This window comes from Neovison vison, chromosome 1 (genome assembly GCF_020171115.1).
Source record: "Neovison vison isolate M4711 chromosome 1, ASM_NN_V1, whole genome shotgun sequence".
Classification (NCBI taxonomy): domain Eukaryota; kingdom Metazoa; phylum Chordata; class Mammalia; order Carnivora; family Mustelidae; genus Neogale; species Neogale vison.
The window spans coordinates 230,815,688-230,828,014 of NC_058091.1; the positions used below are offsets into that span (position 1 = coordinate 230,815,688).

Consider the following 12,327-nt stretch of genomic DNA (forward strand, 5'->3'; position numbering starts at 1 on the left):
TTAAGATTTTATTTATTTATTTGAGAGAGAGCATGAGTCAGTTGAGGGGTGGGGGGTTTCAGCAGAGGGAGAAGCAGGCTCCTGGCATGGGGCTCAAGCCCCCGGACCCTGGGATCATGACCTGAGCCAAGGGCAGACACTTAACCAACTGAGCCACCCAAGCGTCCCTGTTTCGATTATTTTTATTGATATGTAACATTATGGCTACTGATCTAATAATAAAAACTGGGGCTGGCATTCTGTAAACTTTTTATTTTTCTGTTATTGATTTTTATCATATTTTATTAATGTATCATATCAGTCCATGACGTTTTGAAAATTTTAAAACTTGGTCCTTTGCCACAGGTAGTCTGAGAAGCACGGCAGCCCAATTTCCCTGACAGGGCTATTTTTTTCTTTTTCTTTTTTAAAGATTTTATTTATTTATTTGACAGACAGAGATCAAAAGTAGGCAGAGCAGCAGGCAGAGAGAGAGGAGGAAACAGGCTCCATGCTGAGCAGAGAGCCCTATGAGATGCGGGGCTCAATCCCAGGACCCTGGGATCATGACCTGAGCTGAAGGCAGAGGCTTTAACCCACTGAGCCACCCAGGCACCCCGACAGGGCTATTTCTTAACCAACTGAGCCACCCAGGCGTCCCCCGACAGGGCTATTTCTTATTGTAAATCCACTAACCAGCATTCTGGAGAGGAAAGTGACTGTTGGCAGGAAGGACTGGAGGACTACTGTAGATAATGGAATCAGGGAAAGCCTCTCTGAAATGGTGACCTTTGAACTGGAGAAAAACACTCCAAATGGAGGGACAGAACAGCAGAGTTTTGCAAGGCTAGGAGAGGGCATGGCATGTTTATGGAACAGAAAGGAGAGCAGTGTGGCTGGATGTGAGGGTTGAGAAAGGTGGTAGGTGATGAGCTGCAGGGGAAGCCAGTGGCCAGGTTTTGCAATCACAGAGACCTCTTCTGTACAGTACAGATAAGAGTTTATGAACTCCATATGCCTGAATAAGGGCCTTATTCAAAACGTACTTGAAGAAACACCCAAATGTTATCTTACACTTGGTTTTAGTTGGATAGCAAGAATTTTCTCTATGTTCAAAGCCTGGAAAGTGGACTCAACAATAGTAACTCTCCTAACAAGTTAGGAAATGGAGTTTTCCTGCCACAGATTAAGGCACCAGGGCCCAGAAAGTTCTTTAACTTGCTTAAATCACAAAGCGAATGAGAAACAAGTTCAAACTCCTATCCTTTCCACTCTGTTTGACTTTTCTTCAAAATGAGCCCCACATAGCCCTTTTACACACATGAAATTGTCTATATTTTAATTTGGTTTTTGGTAATGTTATAAATGGGTGCAGAAATGTAACAATTATAGAGACTTTGCATTTATTTTGAGAGTATGTCCTCTGTGTTAATTTCTTGAAGCTGCTGTGATAGATTAGCACAAACTTGGCTGAAAATACAGAAATTGTTCTCCCACGCTTCTAGAGACCAGAAGTTCAAAATCAATCAAGCAACGAATGTGTTATGCTCCTTCTGAAGTCCCCAGGGGACAATCTGTTTCTTGCCTCTTACAGTTTCTAGTGGCTACAAGGGTGCCTGGTTTGGGGCTGTATCATCCAGTCTCTGGTCACATGACTTCCCCTTCTCTTTGTGTGTCTCTTTTAAGGACACTTGTCATTGGATTTGGGGCCCAATCAGATAATCTAGGATGATTTCGACTCGAAATCCTTAATTTAATTTCATATGCAAAAATCCCTTTTCCAAATAAGGTCACTTCCACAGGTTCTGAGGATTAGGGTGTTTATGCATCTTTTGGGGGACCACCATTGAGCCCACTGCACCCTCCCTGCACTTCAGCCTGGAAACTCTAGGCAGTCAGCGGGAGACCCATCAGACTCAGCTCATCTGTTTCTCTTCTTCCAGGAATCACTACCTGCGATCTGAAAAACCAGTGTTTCAGATATTTTGCCCAATTTACTAGTTGTTTACACAATAGGCAAATTCAGTTCCTATGACTCCACCTTGGCCAGAAGCAGAAGTTGCACCCAAGAGTGTTAAGTACATTGAGTGTGGAGGCCTTGCTCATCCCTGCATCATCAGAGCCTATAGAAATGACTGGAATATGGTGATCCTTCCACAGAAATCGATGAATCAAGGAGCAAATGCGTGAGAAGGAAACTAATCTAAATCGTTCTGCCTCAGTCCTCTGGGCAAGCTTGAGCCATCTTTCCTTAGCTGAGGATGTGCTAGTATGAGTCACTTTGTCAATCCACTAAGCCTTCTCACTTCAGCTTTCATGGCTAATGCAAAAAAAAACAACACCGGGAAATGTAAGAGATTTACTATGGAGCGCATCTTGCATAATGATTTATAAGAAGTAGGTTTGCTCATGTTTTAAATAAACAGAACACAGGGAATTTGGGTGAAAGGGGCTGATGTGAGAAAGTGAGTGGCAATATTGCCATAGGGAATTGAGGCCAGACAATGTGTTTAATGGAAAATAAATGATAAGGCAGTGAGAAAATACGAGAAGCAAGAGCTAAGAAAGAAGCTTGCCTAGTGAAGAATATATGTCATAAGTTATATCAATCAATATCACAACAAATTATGGTCATATATGAAGAAAAATGGTTTCTGCTTTCATTTGCACATGCACAAAGTTAAAAAGAAAATACTACCATTTTCAATAGCATTTAGGCAGGTACCTGCTGTATGGCTCTGTGATTTACCCAAAAATCAAATTATTTAGAGTATAGAGCTTTGTTAGTTTGTTTTGAATTTACCACATCATATTTTTAATGACAAATATAAAATAATAGACCTTTGTTATAGTAAGACTAAAAACACAATGGTGAATGGAGTTAGGAATCTATTACTCTAATTGCAATCCCCTGAGATAACCAGTATTAACAGTTTAGTGGGTATCTCTCTGCATCTTCCTTGGTGTTCCTTAGTACATATATAAATATATTTACATAAACAGTGGGTGGTTTTGGTTTTATAAAAATGTGAACAAATGAAATATAAACTTTTTTTTCCATTTAACAATAGATTAGAGATATCCTACCAGATGAATAGAGAGATTTCCCTCACATCTTTTAATCTAGAGTGTGAATTTACTATCATTTATCCACCTCTTCCTCAAATGATGTATATTCTGATATATATATATTTTTTTTCCACCACAGATAATACTGCACTGAACACCCTTGTGATGGCAGACTGTTTTAATTTCCTTTTCCTGGGTCTCTTGAGCCTTGAAATCTAACCTTTCAAATGCCACTTGCTTCCCCTTACCCTCCCTGTCATTTGGAGAATGAAGCTAGCTGCAGATGAGCCAGGAAAGCCGATAATCACTCCATATAGCACATGGCCAGCAGCTTCCTGCTACAGTATTTACGTCCTATTCCATTGAGATGGCACTCTCTGCTCACATGACCCAAATGCAGCTCTCACTCCACCAAGAACACAGCTGAATCCAACTGCATTGGCAGCTTTGCACATGCTCCGTCTGGCCCTGTGAATCCTCACTCACCCATTGAGATTTCTTTTAGTTTAAAGCAACATCCCAGCTGCTGAAGCTCCGCGACCTCCAGTGTTTTCCTGGCTCTAATCCAAGGCAGGTGGCCCCCTGCAAATGGCGTTTTTTTAGAGTTTGAGCTTTTTTGTTTATTTGTTGGGGGTCGGAAGGTGTATGGTAATTACCCACAAGCATAGCTGATGAATGGAGCCATAAGAAGTAACTCTTTTTTCTGGCAGGTATTATAGGAAGAACATTTTACCTATTGCCATCGTTCGCCTTGACAACAACCTGCAGCTCTAATGCACATTTAATTCACAAACAGAGGTCTTGGCGAGTGATGCTGTATCTGACTGATACATTGACTGTAACATGTGAGGTGGTGCTTTTTCCCTCTCTAGAAACCTGGATGCTTTTTGTCATTCTGATGGTAAATGATGAGACAGGCAACCATGGATTTCAGCACTCCATCTGTGTTTGATCAGCAAAAAGGTAAAACGCTGCTTTCATACATCCTTTGGTTCTTTGCATCTTTAGTTCGGTAGTTGAGATTTTGCAATTCTAAGGGGAAAGAGGAGTGTGTGTGTGTGTGTGTGTATGTGTGTGTAAAGAGGATTTCACACAGAAAACCTGTTCTAAATGCCCACTTCTTATTTGATAAGCATTTGGAAGGGAAAAATAAGCTTATGGTGTGTTTGTCTTGTTAAAATATTCCGATCTACAAATTTTAAAAATAGGGTTTCAAGCACACCAGCTATTTCAGATAGGATCATCTTTATTCTCATTTGATTTTTTTTCAAATCTTCTCAAAAAACGTTATAGTAAGTTATATAAAAAGAATAAATCACATATCTCTTTTCAGTCTATTAACCCAGCATCTCATTTGCTCCAGTTTCAGAGATACTTCTTGATTCCCTTTTAGGAATAGATGTTACCTAGATTTACATTATAGTTGATATATTATCTCATCCAGGGTTGTGGTATGACTTATCACTATGTTATTATTTGTAATGACAGAATATATCTTTATTACTCACAATTTGCAGAGTGGAGGTCATTTTCCACATGAAAAGATTGCTGTGGAATCAATCCATCTTCATGAAAAGCATGTATTCAGCCATACAGTTTATATGTATCCATTTTGCTTATGAAGTGTTTACATATACGTATACATAATACCTTTGTGCAATTATGCATCTTTTCTATGTATGTACAGGAAATTTCCACTCTGCAAATGTCATAGATTTTTTTTAGAATATTTTAAAAAAATATGTGATACACTTCCAGCCACCTGTGAGTATTTTTCAGGATCCTAAAGTTCTTTGGTCATTTCCTTGATTTGGCTACAACATGAAAATGGTGATTGGTGAAAGCCTCATTCAGAAAATTCATTGCTTCTTTCTTTTTCCCTTTTCCTGCTTTAGGCCATACTGTGTTTACTATCCTTCAAGCTACATATGGTTTCATGGGTGAATTATTTTAGTTTGGTACTTTCTCAAATATTAGTTTTACATTTACATCTCTGAGTAACTGTATGTACAGGTGTCCACACACATATACACACACACAGATTGATCTCCACTTCTGAACTCATTTTGAATTGTGTTTAGGTGTGCACCTTCAGAATGTGCTGTTTCACACTGCATTGGTTGAGGAACGCCATAGAGAAAGTGACTGATACAGCTGTGCCCACAGCCATCCCCTCCCCTGTGTCCGTCTTGTATCACTGAAGACAATCAGCAAAAGTGAAAATATGCCTAAATCCAAAGACCTAATACTGGCTTAAAAAATGACATTGCTGAGCTATGCAATGCAAAGAGGAGCACAGTGGGTTTATTTTGTAAGGTGAATTTGAGGAAATTGGGACCGACTGAACAGCTGGCCCTTCATGATGAATTCATCTGTTCCAAGGTTGTGTCTCCTTACAGGACTGAGCCCCAAACAAAGTTAACTAGTTAACATATTAAATTGTAGCATTCGTTTTCTTTTAGCACCTTTCATGTGAGCTATTCACTGCATTTCCTCCACCCTAGTCGTGACTCTCCCTCATTGAAGTTAATCTTCTCCCTGCCAACTCTATCTCCAGTTCTCAATCCTTTCTTTCTAGGGGTGATATGGTCCAGTGGAAATAGCATAGGTTGGAATGGTAGGTTGACTTCTTAGCTGTGTGACCTTTGCCAATTACCTAACCTCTCTGGGTCTTATTTTCCTCAGCAATAAAATGGAGGCAGTAATGCTGGCCTAACAGGGTTGTTGTGAGAATGTAAACTAATTTGTAAAAAACACCAGTCCCATTGCCTAATTTGCCATAAGAACCTTTAAATTGTGGTGCTTTAGTTATTATTGTTGCTATTATAATTATTACTACCTTGGACTGTGAGTACCTCAAATGTGAAAGGCTCTTCCTTCTCTATCTCCAGCTTGAATTTAGCAGTTCTCAGAACAAATGCTTAAAAGCATGCAAGGCCATAATGGTTTAGACCATCAAATAGATTTTAAATACCAATATTGTGTAGCTGGGCAAACCACGACAAAGTGACCGTCTCTCTAAAAGTTAAATGTTGGCTTTATTTGAGGGCTTTCCGTGAATTCTGAAGATTTAGAAAAATAAAAACTCTAGTAGATGCAGATGTTGAGGAAAGACGGGCTATCTGGAAGGATCTTAAAAGTCATGTAATCCATTGGTTCTCAAATGTAGCCACACATAGGAATCACATGAACAGGTTTTGAAAATGCTGATGCCTGGATCTCCAGTTTAATTGGTGTGGGGTGTGGCCTAACAAAAGCTCCCCAGGAAGATCTCTGTACAATGAAGATTGAAAACCATTCATCCAACCCATCCCCCTGACATCTCCGATGGGAAGAATGAAGCACAGAGAGATAAAAGTCAGGCCCTGTTTGTATTAAGACATGCAGCTAATGAGTAATAGAGGGGACTGAGACCCAGGTGTTCACTCTCCAGACAACAGAACAATAAGAAATTTCTCTTCATGGGTGGTCTACTATGGGGTGGTGGTAAGGCTCAGGCTGCTCTGGTTTATGGGGTTCCCAGAGAACGGTTAGCACTGTACATTTGAAAAATATGACACAGAATGACCTTCCGGGCTCAAATGACGTGGATATGCTAAATCTGAATCCCTCCAATGGCATTTTTCTCTATTTTCTCTATTTCTCTTTGGTAGAATGAGGCCTCCTTATGCTAGGGGCATGGGGATGGAGGGCAACTGCTCATGTCCTGTCTCAGTTTTCTTCCCATTTGCATGCACCTGGGCAAACTGATCTCTGTGTCTGAAAAATGTGCAGGGACAGAGCTGCTGGGAGGCTTGAAGATCTGGTTTTCTGACTGGCCAAAAGAATTAGAGCCGTGTTTCTGGCTTGCTTTGTGAAATTGTGACGCAGGAAGCCTGGGTCTTCAGAGCTCTCCACTCCTGCTTTGTGCTTCTTGCTCTCACCATAGCAACATCACTTCTGGTCCCACGTGCTCCTTCTGGCTGTCTTCCCTCTCAGAGCCCACATGCAGGAAAGGACCTGTAGTAAAATCATTTACTACAGAACACAAAGGTTCTTCCTGCAGTGGAGATGTTATATAACTGAAGAGATTTACGTTATAAGCTTGTCTCTAATTGTGGAAAGAAAAGGTTTGTGATGCCTGAAGGAGGAACCCAAGGCCTCAGAGAGAGAACAGGAGCTGGACAACTGGTCCCAAGGGTCTTGCCTATACCCAGCCCTGAGCAGGGCCTGGGAAGTTAAGCATTTGATGAGCAGTGTGTCTGTGGGCACCTGAGGGGGCTGGGGCCCACCCCACAGGCTTTTCACTGGTAAGGGTGCTGAGACAATGGGAGGAGGGCCAGGCACTCTGGTGCAGATTCAATTCCTGCAGTAGAATCCTAGAGCTACCTGGCAAGTACCATAGGATGGGTTGCTTAAAACAACAGAAAGGCATTGTCTCATAGTTATGGAGGCCAGAAGTATGAAATCAAAATGTCAGCTTGCTCCTTCAGGAATCTTCCTTGCCTTTTCCCTCTGCAGGTACTTTACCTCGAATACATTTGATAAGAACAAAGGTTTACTGAGCACTTACCAGACCCAGGCTCTGTGCCACATACACGTATCCTGGCTCATTTAACCCTCATATCTGCCTCACTATTATTTTCCCCCCTTTTACCAAGGAGGGAATTTTTTATTATTATTATTTTTAATTTATTTATTTGACAGACAGAGATCACAAGTAGGCAGAGAGGCAGGCAGAGAGAGAGGGGCAAATAGGCTCCCTGCTGAGCAGAGAGCCTGGTGTGGGCTCAATCCAAGGACCTTGGGATCATAACCTGAGCCAAAGGCAGAGGCTTTAACCCACTGAGCCACCCAGGTGCCCCAAGGAGGGAATTTTTCCAAAAGTAATGACTGACCCAAGGTTACAACAGACAAAATGGCAATGCTGAGATTCAAGCATAAATCGTCTGGACTTCAAAACCCATGTTGGATCTAGACAGTACTCTTCCTTCATCAACCCTACATTTTAAGGAAGAAGTAGAGATTAATGAAAATTCAAATTAATGAGGCGGTATTTTCATAATCAAGCTGTTCTTCCGTTGTGTTGTGGATTTTTGAAGCTCCCACACACAGATGTGACGGTTTTCATTTCCAACTTTTCATCCAAAAGGGGAATGCTAAACAAAAAGAATTTAGAGTATACAGATTTGCACTTTGCTGAAAAAGCAAAAGTGAAAATTCTGGGTGACATCCAGATGCCCCCACAGGAAGAGTAAGCAAATTTCCAACGAGTTTTAGGAAGAGAGCAGAGCAAAGTCAGGCAAAGGAGACAAGACAGAGAGGGAATGATATGGGCTCACATGATGATTTTAGGCTTAAAAACCTTGATTGGGTGCCTAGAGTGAAACCCAGGAACACTGAGGAGAATGCTGTGATTAATTTTCAGACTGATAAAGGAAGATAGGCCGGTAAATCATCAATCCATAAGTTTAGAAGCAGAATATCTTGGCCTCTGGAAAATGCTTAGCCTTCTCCCTCTTTTGGTGAAGGAAGAGGAGCAGAGGGAAAATGAGAGTTGAGCGAATTCTTTCTCCAGTGTTGTTGCCCACTGGAGACCAAGTTTCATCAAACAAGTTTGCTGGAAGCCTGCCCTTCGCCCTTACTTGTTTCCCTGCTGTCCCTTTGGCACAAGAACCTCCTTCCCATTAACCAACTCCTGGGAGAAGTTGTAATAGTCCAGTCTTCTCCTGGCACCTCTTCGGAGCCTAGCTGAAAGGAAGCCCTTGCCTAGTTTTATCCAAACAATTACCATTCACAACCTTAGAGAGCCATGAAAAATGCAAGCAATTCCGCGGGTTGGGAATTAGAAATATGGTGTCATTGTCACGATTCTCCTCTAGAGGACAGCCCTACCTGGGGAATGGGACCTCTTACCCTGCGATACATCCCAAGGCAGATCCAGGAATGGTAGCCAGATGGAGGTAACTGGGTCCCGTATGTCTCCTGCATTAACCCTGATATTATGTCCCACATCGAAGCCAGATCAACTCCAGAAGGCAAATCCTCTATTCAGCCCCTTATTCAGAAGTCAGCTGGGGCCCCACACTGAGCTTTTCTTACCATCTCTATTCATTAACTCCACATTTCTGTAACAATTATTAAGCAACTGTGTTGAGTAACTGATACTCACATATTTTTCTCTTTGATCCAACCATTTGGATGCAAGGATATTTTAATGGAGTGTGAAAGAGAAATGACTGACTACACATGTAGCTATGATTATTACCAAACACATATGAAACAAACATCTCACCTGTCCCCAAATATGAGACAAGGTGAGAAGATGAGGGTCTGGATGCATGTACATGCAATACTGGTATAGAAGAAGTATGCAGATACATACCATCTTGCAGAACGACCACATCCAACCAGGAGTCACACCTAACACTTCTATCAGGAAGGCTGCTAGTCAGTCAGTGTGAAGTGTTGGGTGATTCTGAGAATCCACCTATAGAAGGTGGATGATCTCAGCCCTTCTGATTTATCTCCTAAAATCATGGTGGTTTAACCTAAAACTTACCAGCTTCCAACTAATAGATAGATTTGTGTGCTTAATAAGGACCCTTAGTTTGTTTTCTCTTTGTGAAACTTCAAAATGTTACTTGCTCATCAATGATCTGCTTTTATTGGATTTATTGGGGAGGAGGAAAAGGGAAGACTGTCCTTTTACACAGGAGATATTTCTACTTCAGAATGTACCTCAGAATTTTGAAATATACATGTAAAATATTTAATAACATCCTAATCCTTTCTTAACTTTTTGCTTAAAAATAATTTCAAGCTTAAGGAAATGTTGTAAAAATAGTATTAAGAACACTTGACTGTCTTTTACACAGATTCACCTCACATTAACATTTTGCCCAATTTGCTTTATTGTTGGCTTTCTTCTCTATCTCTCTGTCCCCCATCTCCCAGTCTCTGCCTCTCTCTGCCTCTACGTATATATATATATGCATGTGTGTCCATATACTTTAATCTGTCTGCATTCCAATTTTGTCTAGTGAGCCAGTAATGTCTTTCATATCATTTCCTCCAGTACTTGATCCCATCTAGGATTAAGTATTACATTTAGTTGTCAGGTGTCTTATGTTTCCTTTCTTTTGGAACACTTCTGCATACTTCCTTTGTCTTTTATGACATTGACATTTTGAAATTAGAGTCTCTCTCTCTCTCTCTCTTTTCATAGTGAGTTCCTCTTTCTGGGTTTGTCTGACACTCCCTCATGACTAGATTTAGACTATGCCTTTCCAGCCAAAGTGCCACAGGGTGATGTCTTCATCTCAGGTTATCACAACATCATTTAAATCTTTTTAAATGGTAATTGGAAGTGACAGGTGTTGTACTTCTACATATCAAGAAGTTCTTAGTGTTTTTTTTTAATATACTAGAATTTTTTTTCTGTTGTAAAATTAACACCACCTTCTTCAAAATAGTCAAGCAATACAAAAAGGATTTCAGCATAAAAATTGTTGTATTCTAGGGTCCCGGGGTGGCTCAGTGGGTTAAAGTCTCCGCCTTCAGCTCAGATCATGGTCCCAGAGTCTTGGGATCAAGCCCCACATTGGGCTCTCTGCTCCACAGGGAGCCTGCTTCCTCCCCTTCTCTGCCTGCCTCTCTGCCTACTGTGATCTCTGTCTCAAATAAATAAATAAAATCTTTTTTTTTTAAAAAAAAGTGTTGTATTCTAGCAATACAAGTGTTGTATAGCTCGCAAATGGCTCTGTTCTTCAGTCTGTGAGCCCAGCCTGTCCTCAGCTTCTCAGCCACCAAGATGGACTCATAGTAATTCACCCTTCCTGCTAGGGCTGGGAAGTAGCTTTCAAAGGGAGATAAAGGAAATCAGGCCAAGCATATTAATCAGCATCATTAATCAGAAGAAGAGCAGTAACTGGTATATTAAGCAGCTCCCACGTGCTAGGTGGTGTGCTTAAATCTTTACTCCTGTTAATGTCACATGAACCTCAATATGTCCCATCTTTGGTTGTCTGAGGTCACATGACTTACCTGGCACCCCATAGGACAAGGGCAAACCTGCCAGTTTAACTTCAGCTTCTGAAACCCAACCCCTCCTCACACTTCCCTTCACCACAAAATTAAACTTTGTGGTCTCTGATAGCTCACTGCATCCACCACTTCATGACTCCTAGCACAAGAAGGAAAAGAAAGGTAGTGGCACCTCAAGTGGGGCTGGTGGGAGCTGACAGCCCTAAAGTGGCTACCCCATGCTGAATGTCCAGTTGCAATGAACTCTGACCAGTGGCTTTTGCTCATGTGACAGCCTGACCTCTTCTAGGGTATCAGTGGATCCACTGATCCAGTGGCTCCACAGCCAGCTGCCTTGGGAGCAGAGAGGGGCACCAGCATCCTGGGAGACGAGTCTGCAGCTAAAAGGTTGGGATTACACTGGAGTAAGACCTAGGGAGCCGAAGTGATAGAAGTTGGGTATTTGCAAAGTCAAGGCTTGGGTTCCATCACAGAAGCTTCAGAAATCAGGTTTTTTTTTGTTTGTTTGTTTGTTTTTTTAAGATTTTATTTATTTGGCATAGAGACAGACAGTGAGAGAGGAAGCACAAGCAGGGAGGACGGGAGAGGAAGAAGCAGGCTTCCTGCTGAGCAGGGAGCCTGATGTGGGGCTTGATTCCAGGACCCTGGGATCACGACCTTAGCTAAAGGCAGACACCAAATGACTAAGCTACCTAGGCACCCCAAGAAACCAGTTTCTTTTCTTTTCTTTTCTTTTTTTTTTTTAAGATTTTATTTATTTATTTGACAGACAGAGATCACAAGTATGCAGAGAGGAGAGAGAGAGAGAGGAGGAGGAAGCAGGCTCCCCGCGAAGCAGAGATCCCAATTCGGGGCTCGATCCCAGGACCCTGGGATCATGACCTGAGCTGAAGGCAGAGGCTTTAACCCACTGAGCCACCCAGGTGCCCCAAGAAACCAGTTTCTTTATCATAGTCCTACTCAGCACATTTGTTCTGGGCAGCACACTGTTGATGTTTCTCCAAAAGACAGTTTAGGGAGCCCAGCTCTGTAAACAAGGTCACACATAAATAGCATTTGATAGAAAGAAAAAAAGAATTTTTTTGACATCAATATCCTGTGGTTTGATTGTGAATAACCCTGAGACCATTTCTTTGTTCTTTAACTCACCATAGTAAATCAGAACACAGTCTACTGTAAGGTTTTTTTTTTTTTAACTTATTTTTAAGAACTGTGAGAGAGACACCTGAAATTCATCTGAATTGACATTTTTAT

At 41.4% G+C, this 12,327-nt stretch overlaps 1 protein-coding gene across 8 annotated transcripts in view; it reads left to right on the forward strand.

Moving 5' to 3' along the window:
* Positions 1-12,327, forward strand: part of ANKRD55 (ankyrin repeat domain 55) — a 537,753-nt gene that overhangs the window by 447,175 nt on the left and 78,251 nt on the right. For 7 of the 8 annotated variants that reach the window (XM_044224520.1, XM_044224570.1, XM_044224529.1 and 4 more), the window contains one exon: positions 3,921-4,011. The exons of the other annotated variant lie outside the window; for it this stretch is intronic. In XM_044224520.1, coding sequence (XP_044080455.1) covers positions 3,954-4,011 — 58 coding nt within the window. In that variant the 5' untranslated portion in view covers positions 3,921-3,953. The remainder of the gene's footprint in view (positions 1-3,920; positions 4,012-12,327) is intronic. 8 annotated transcript variants of the gene reach the window in all.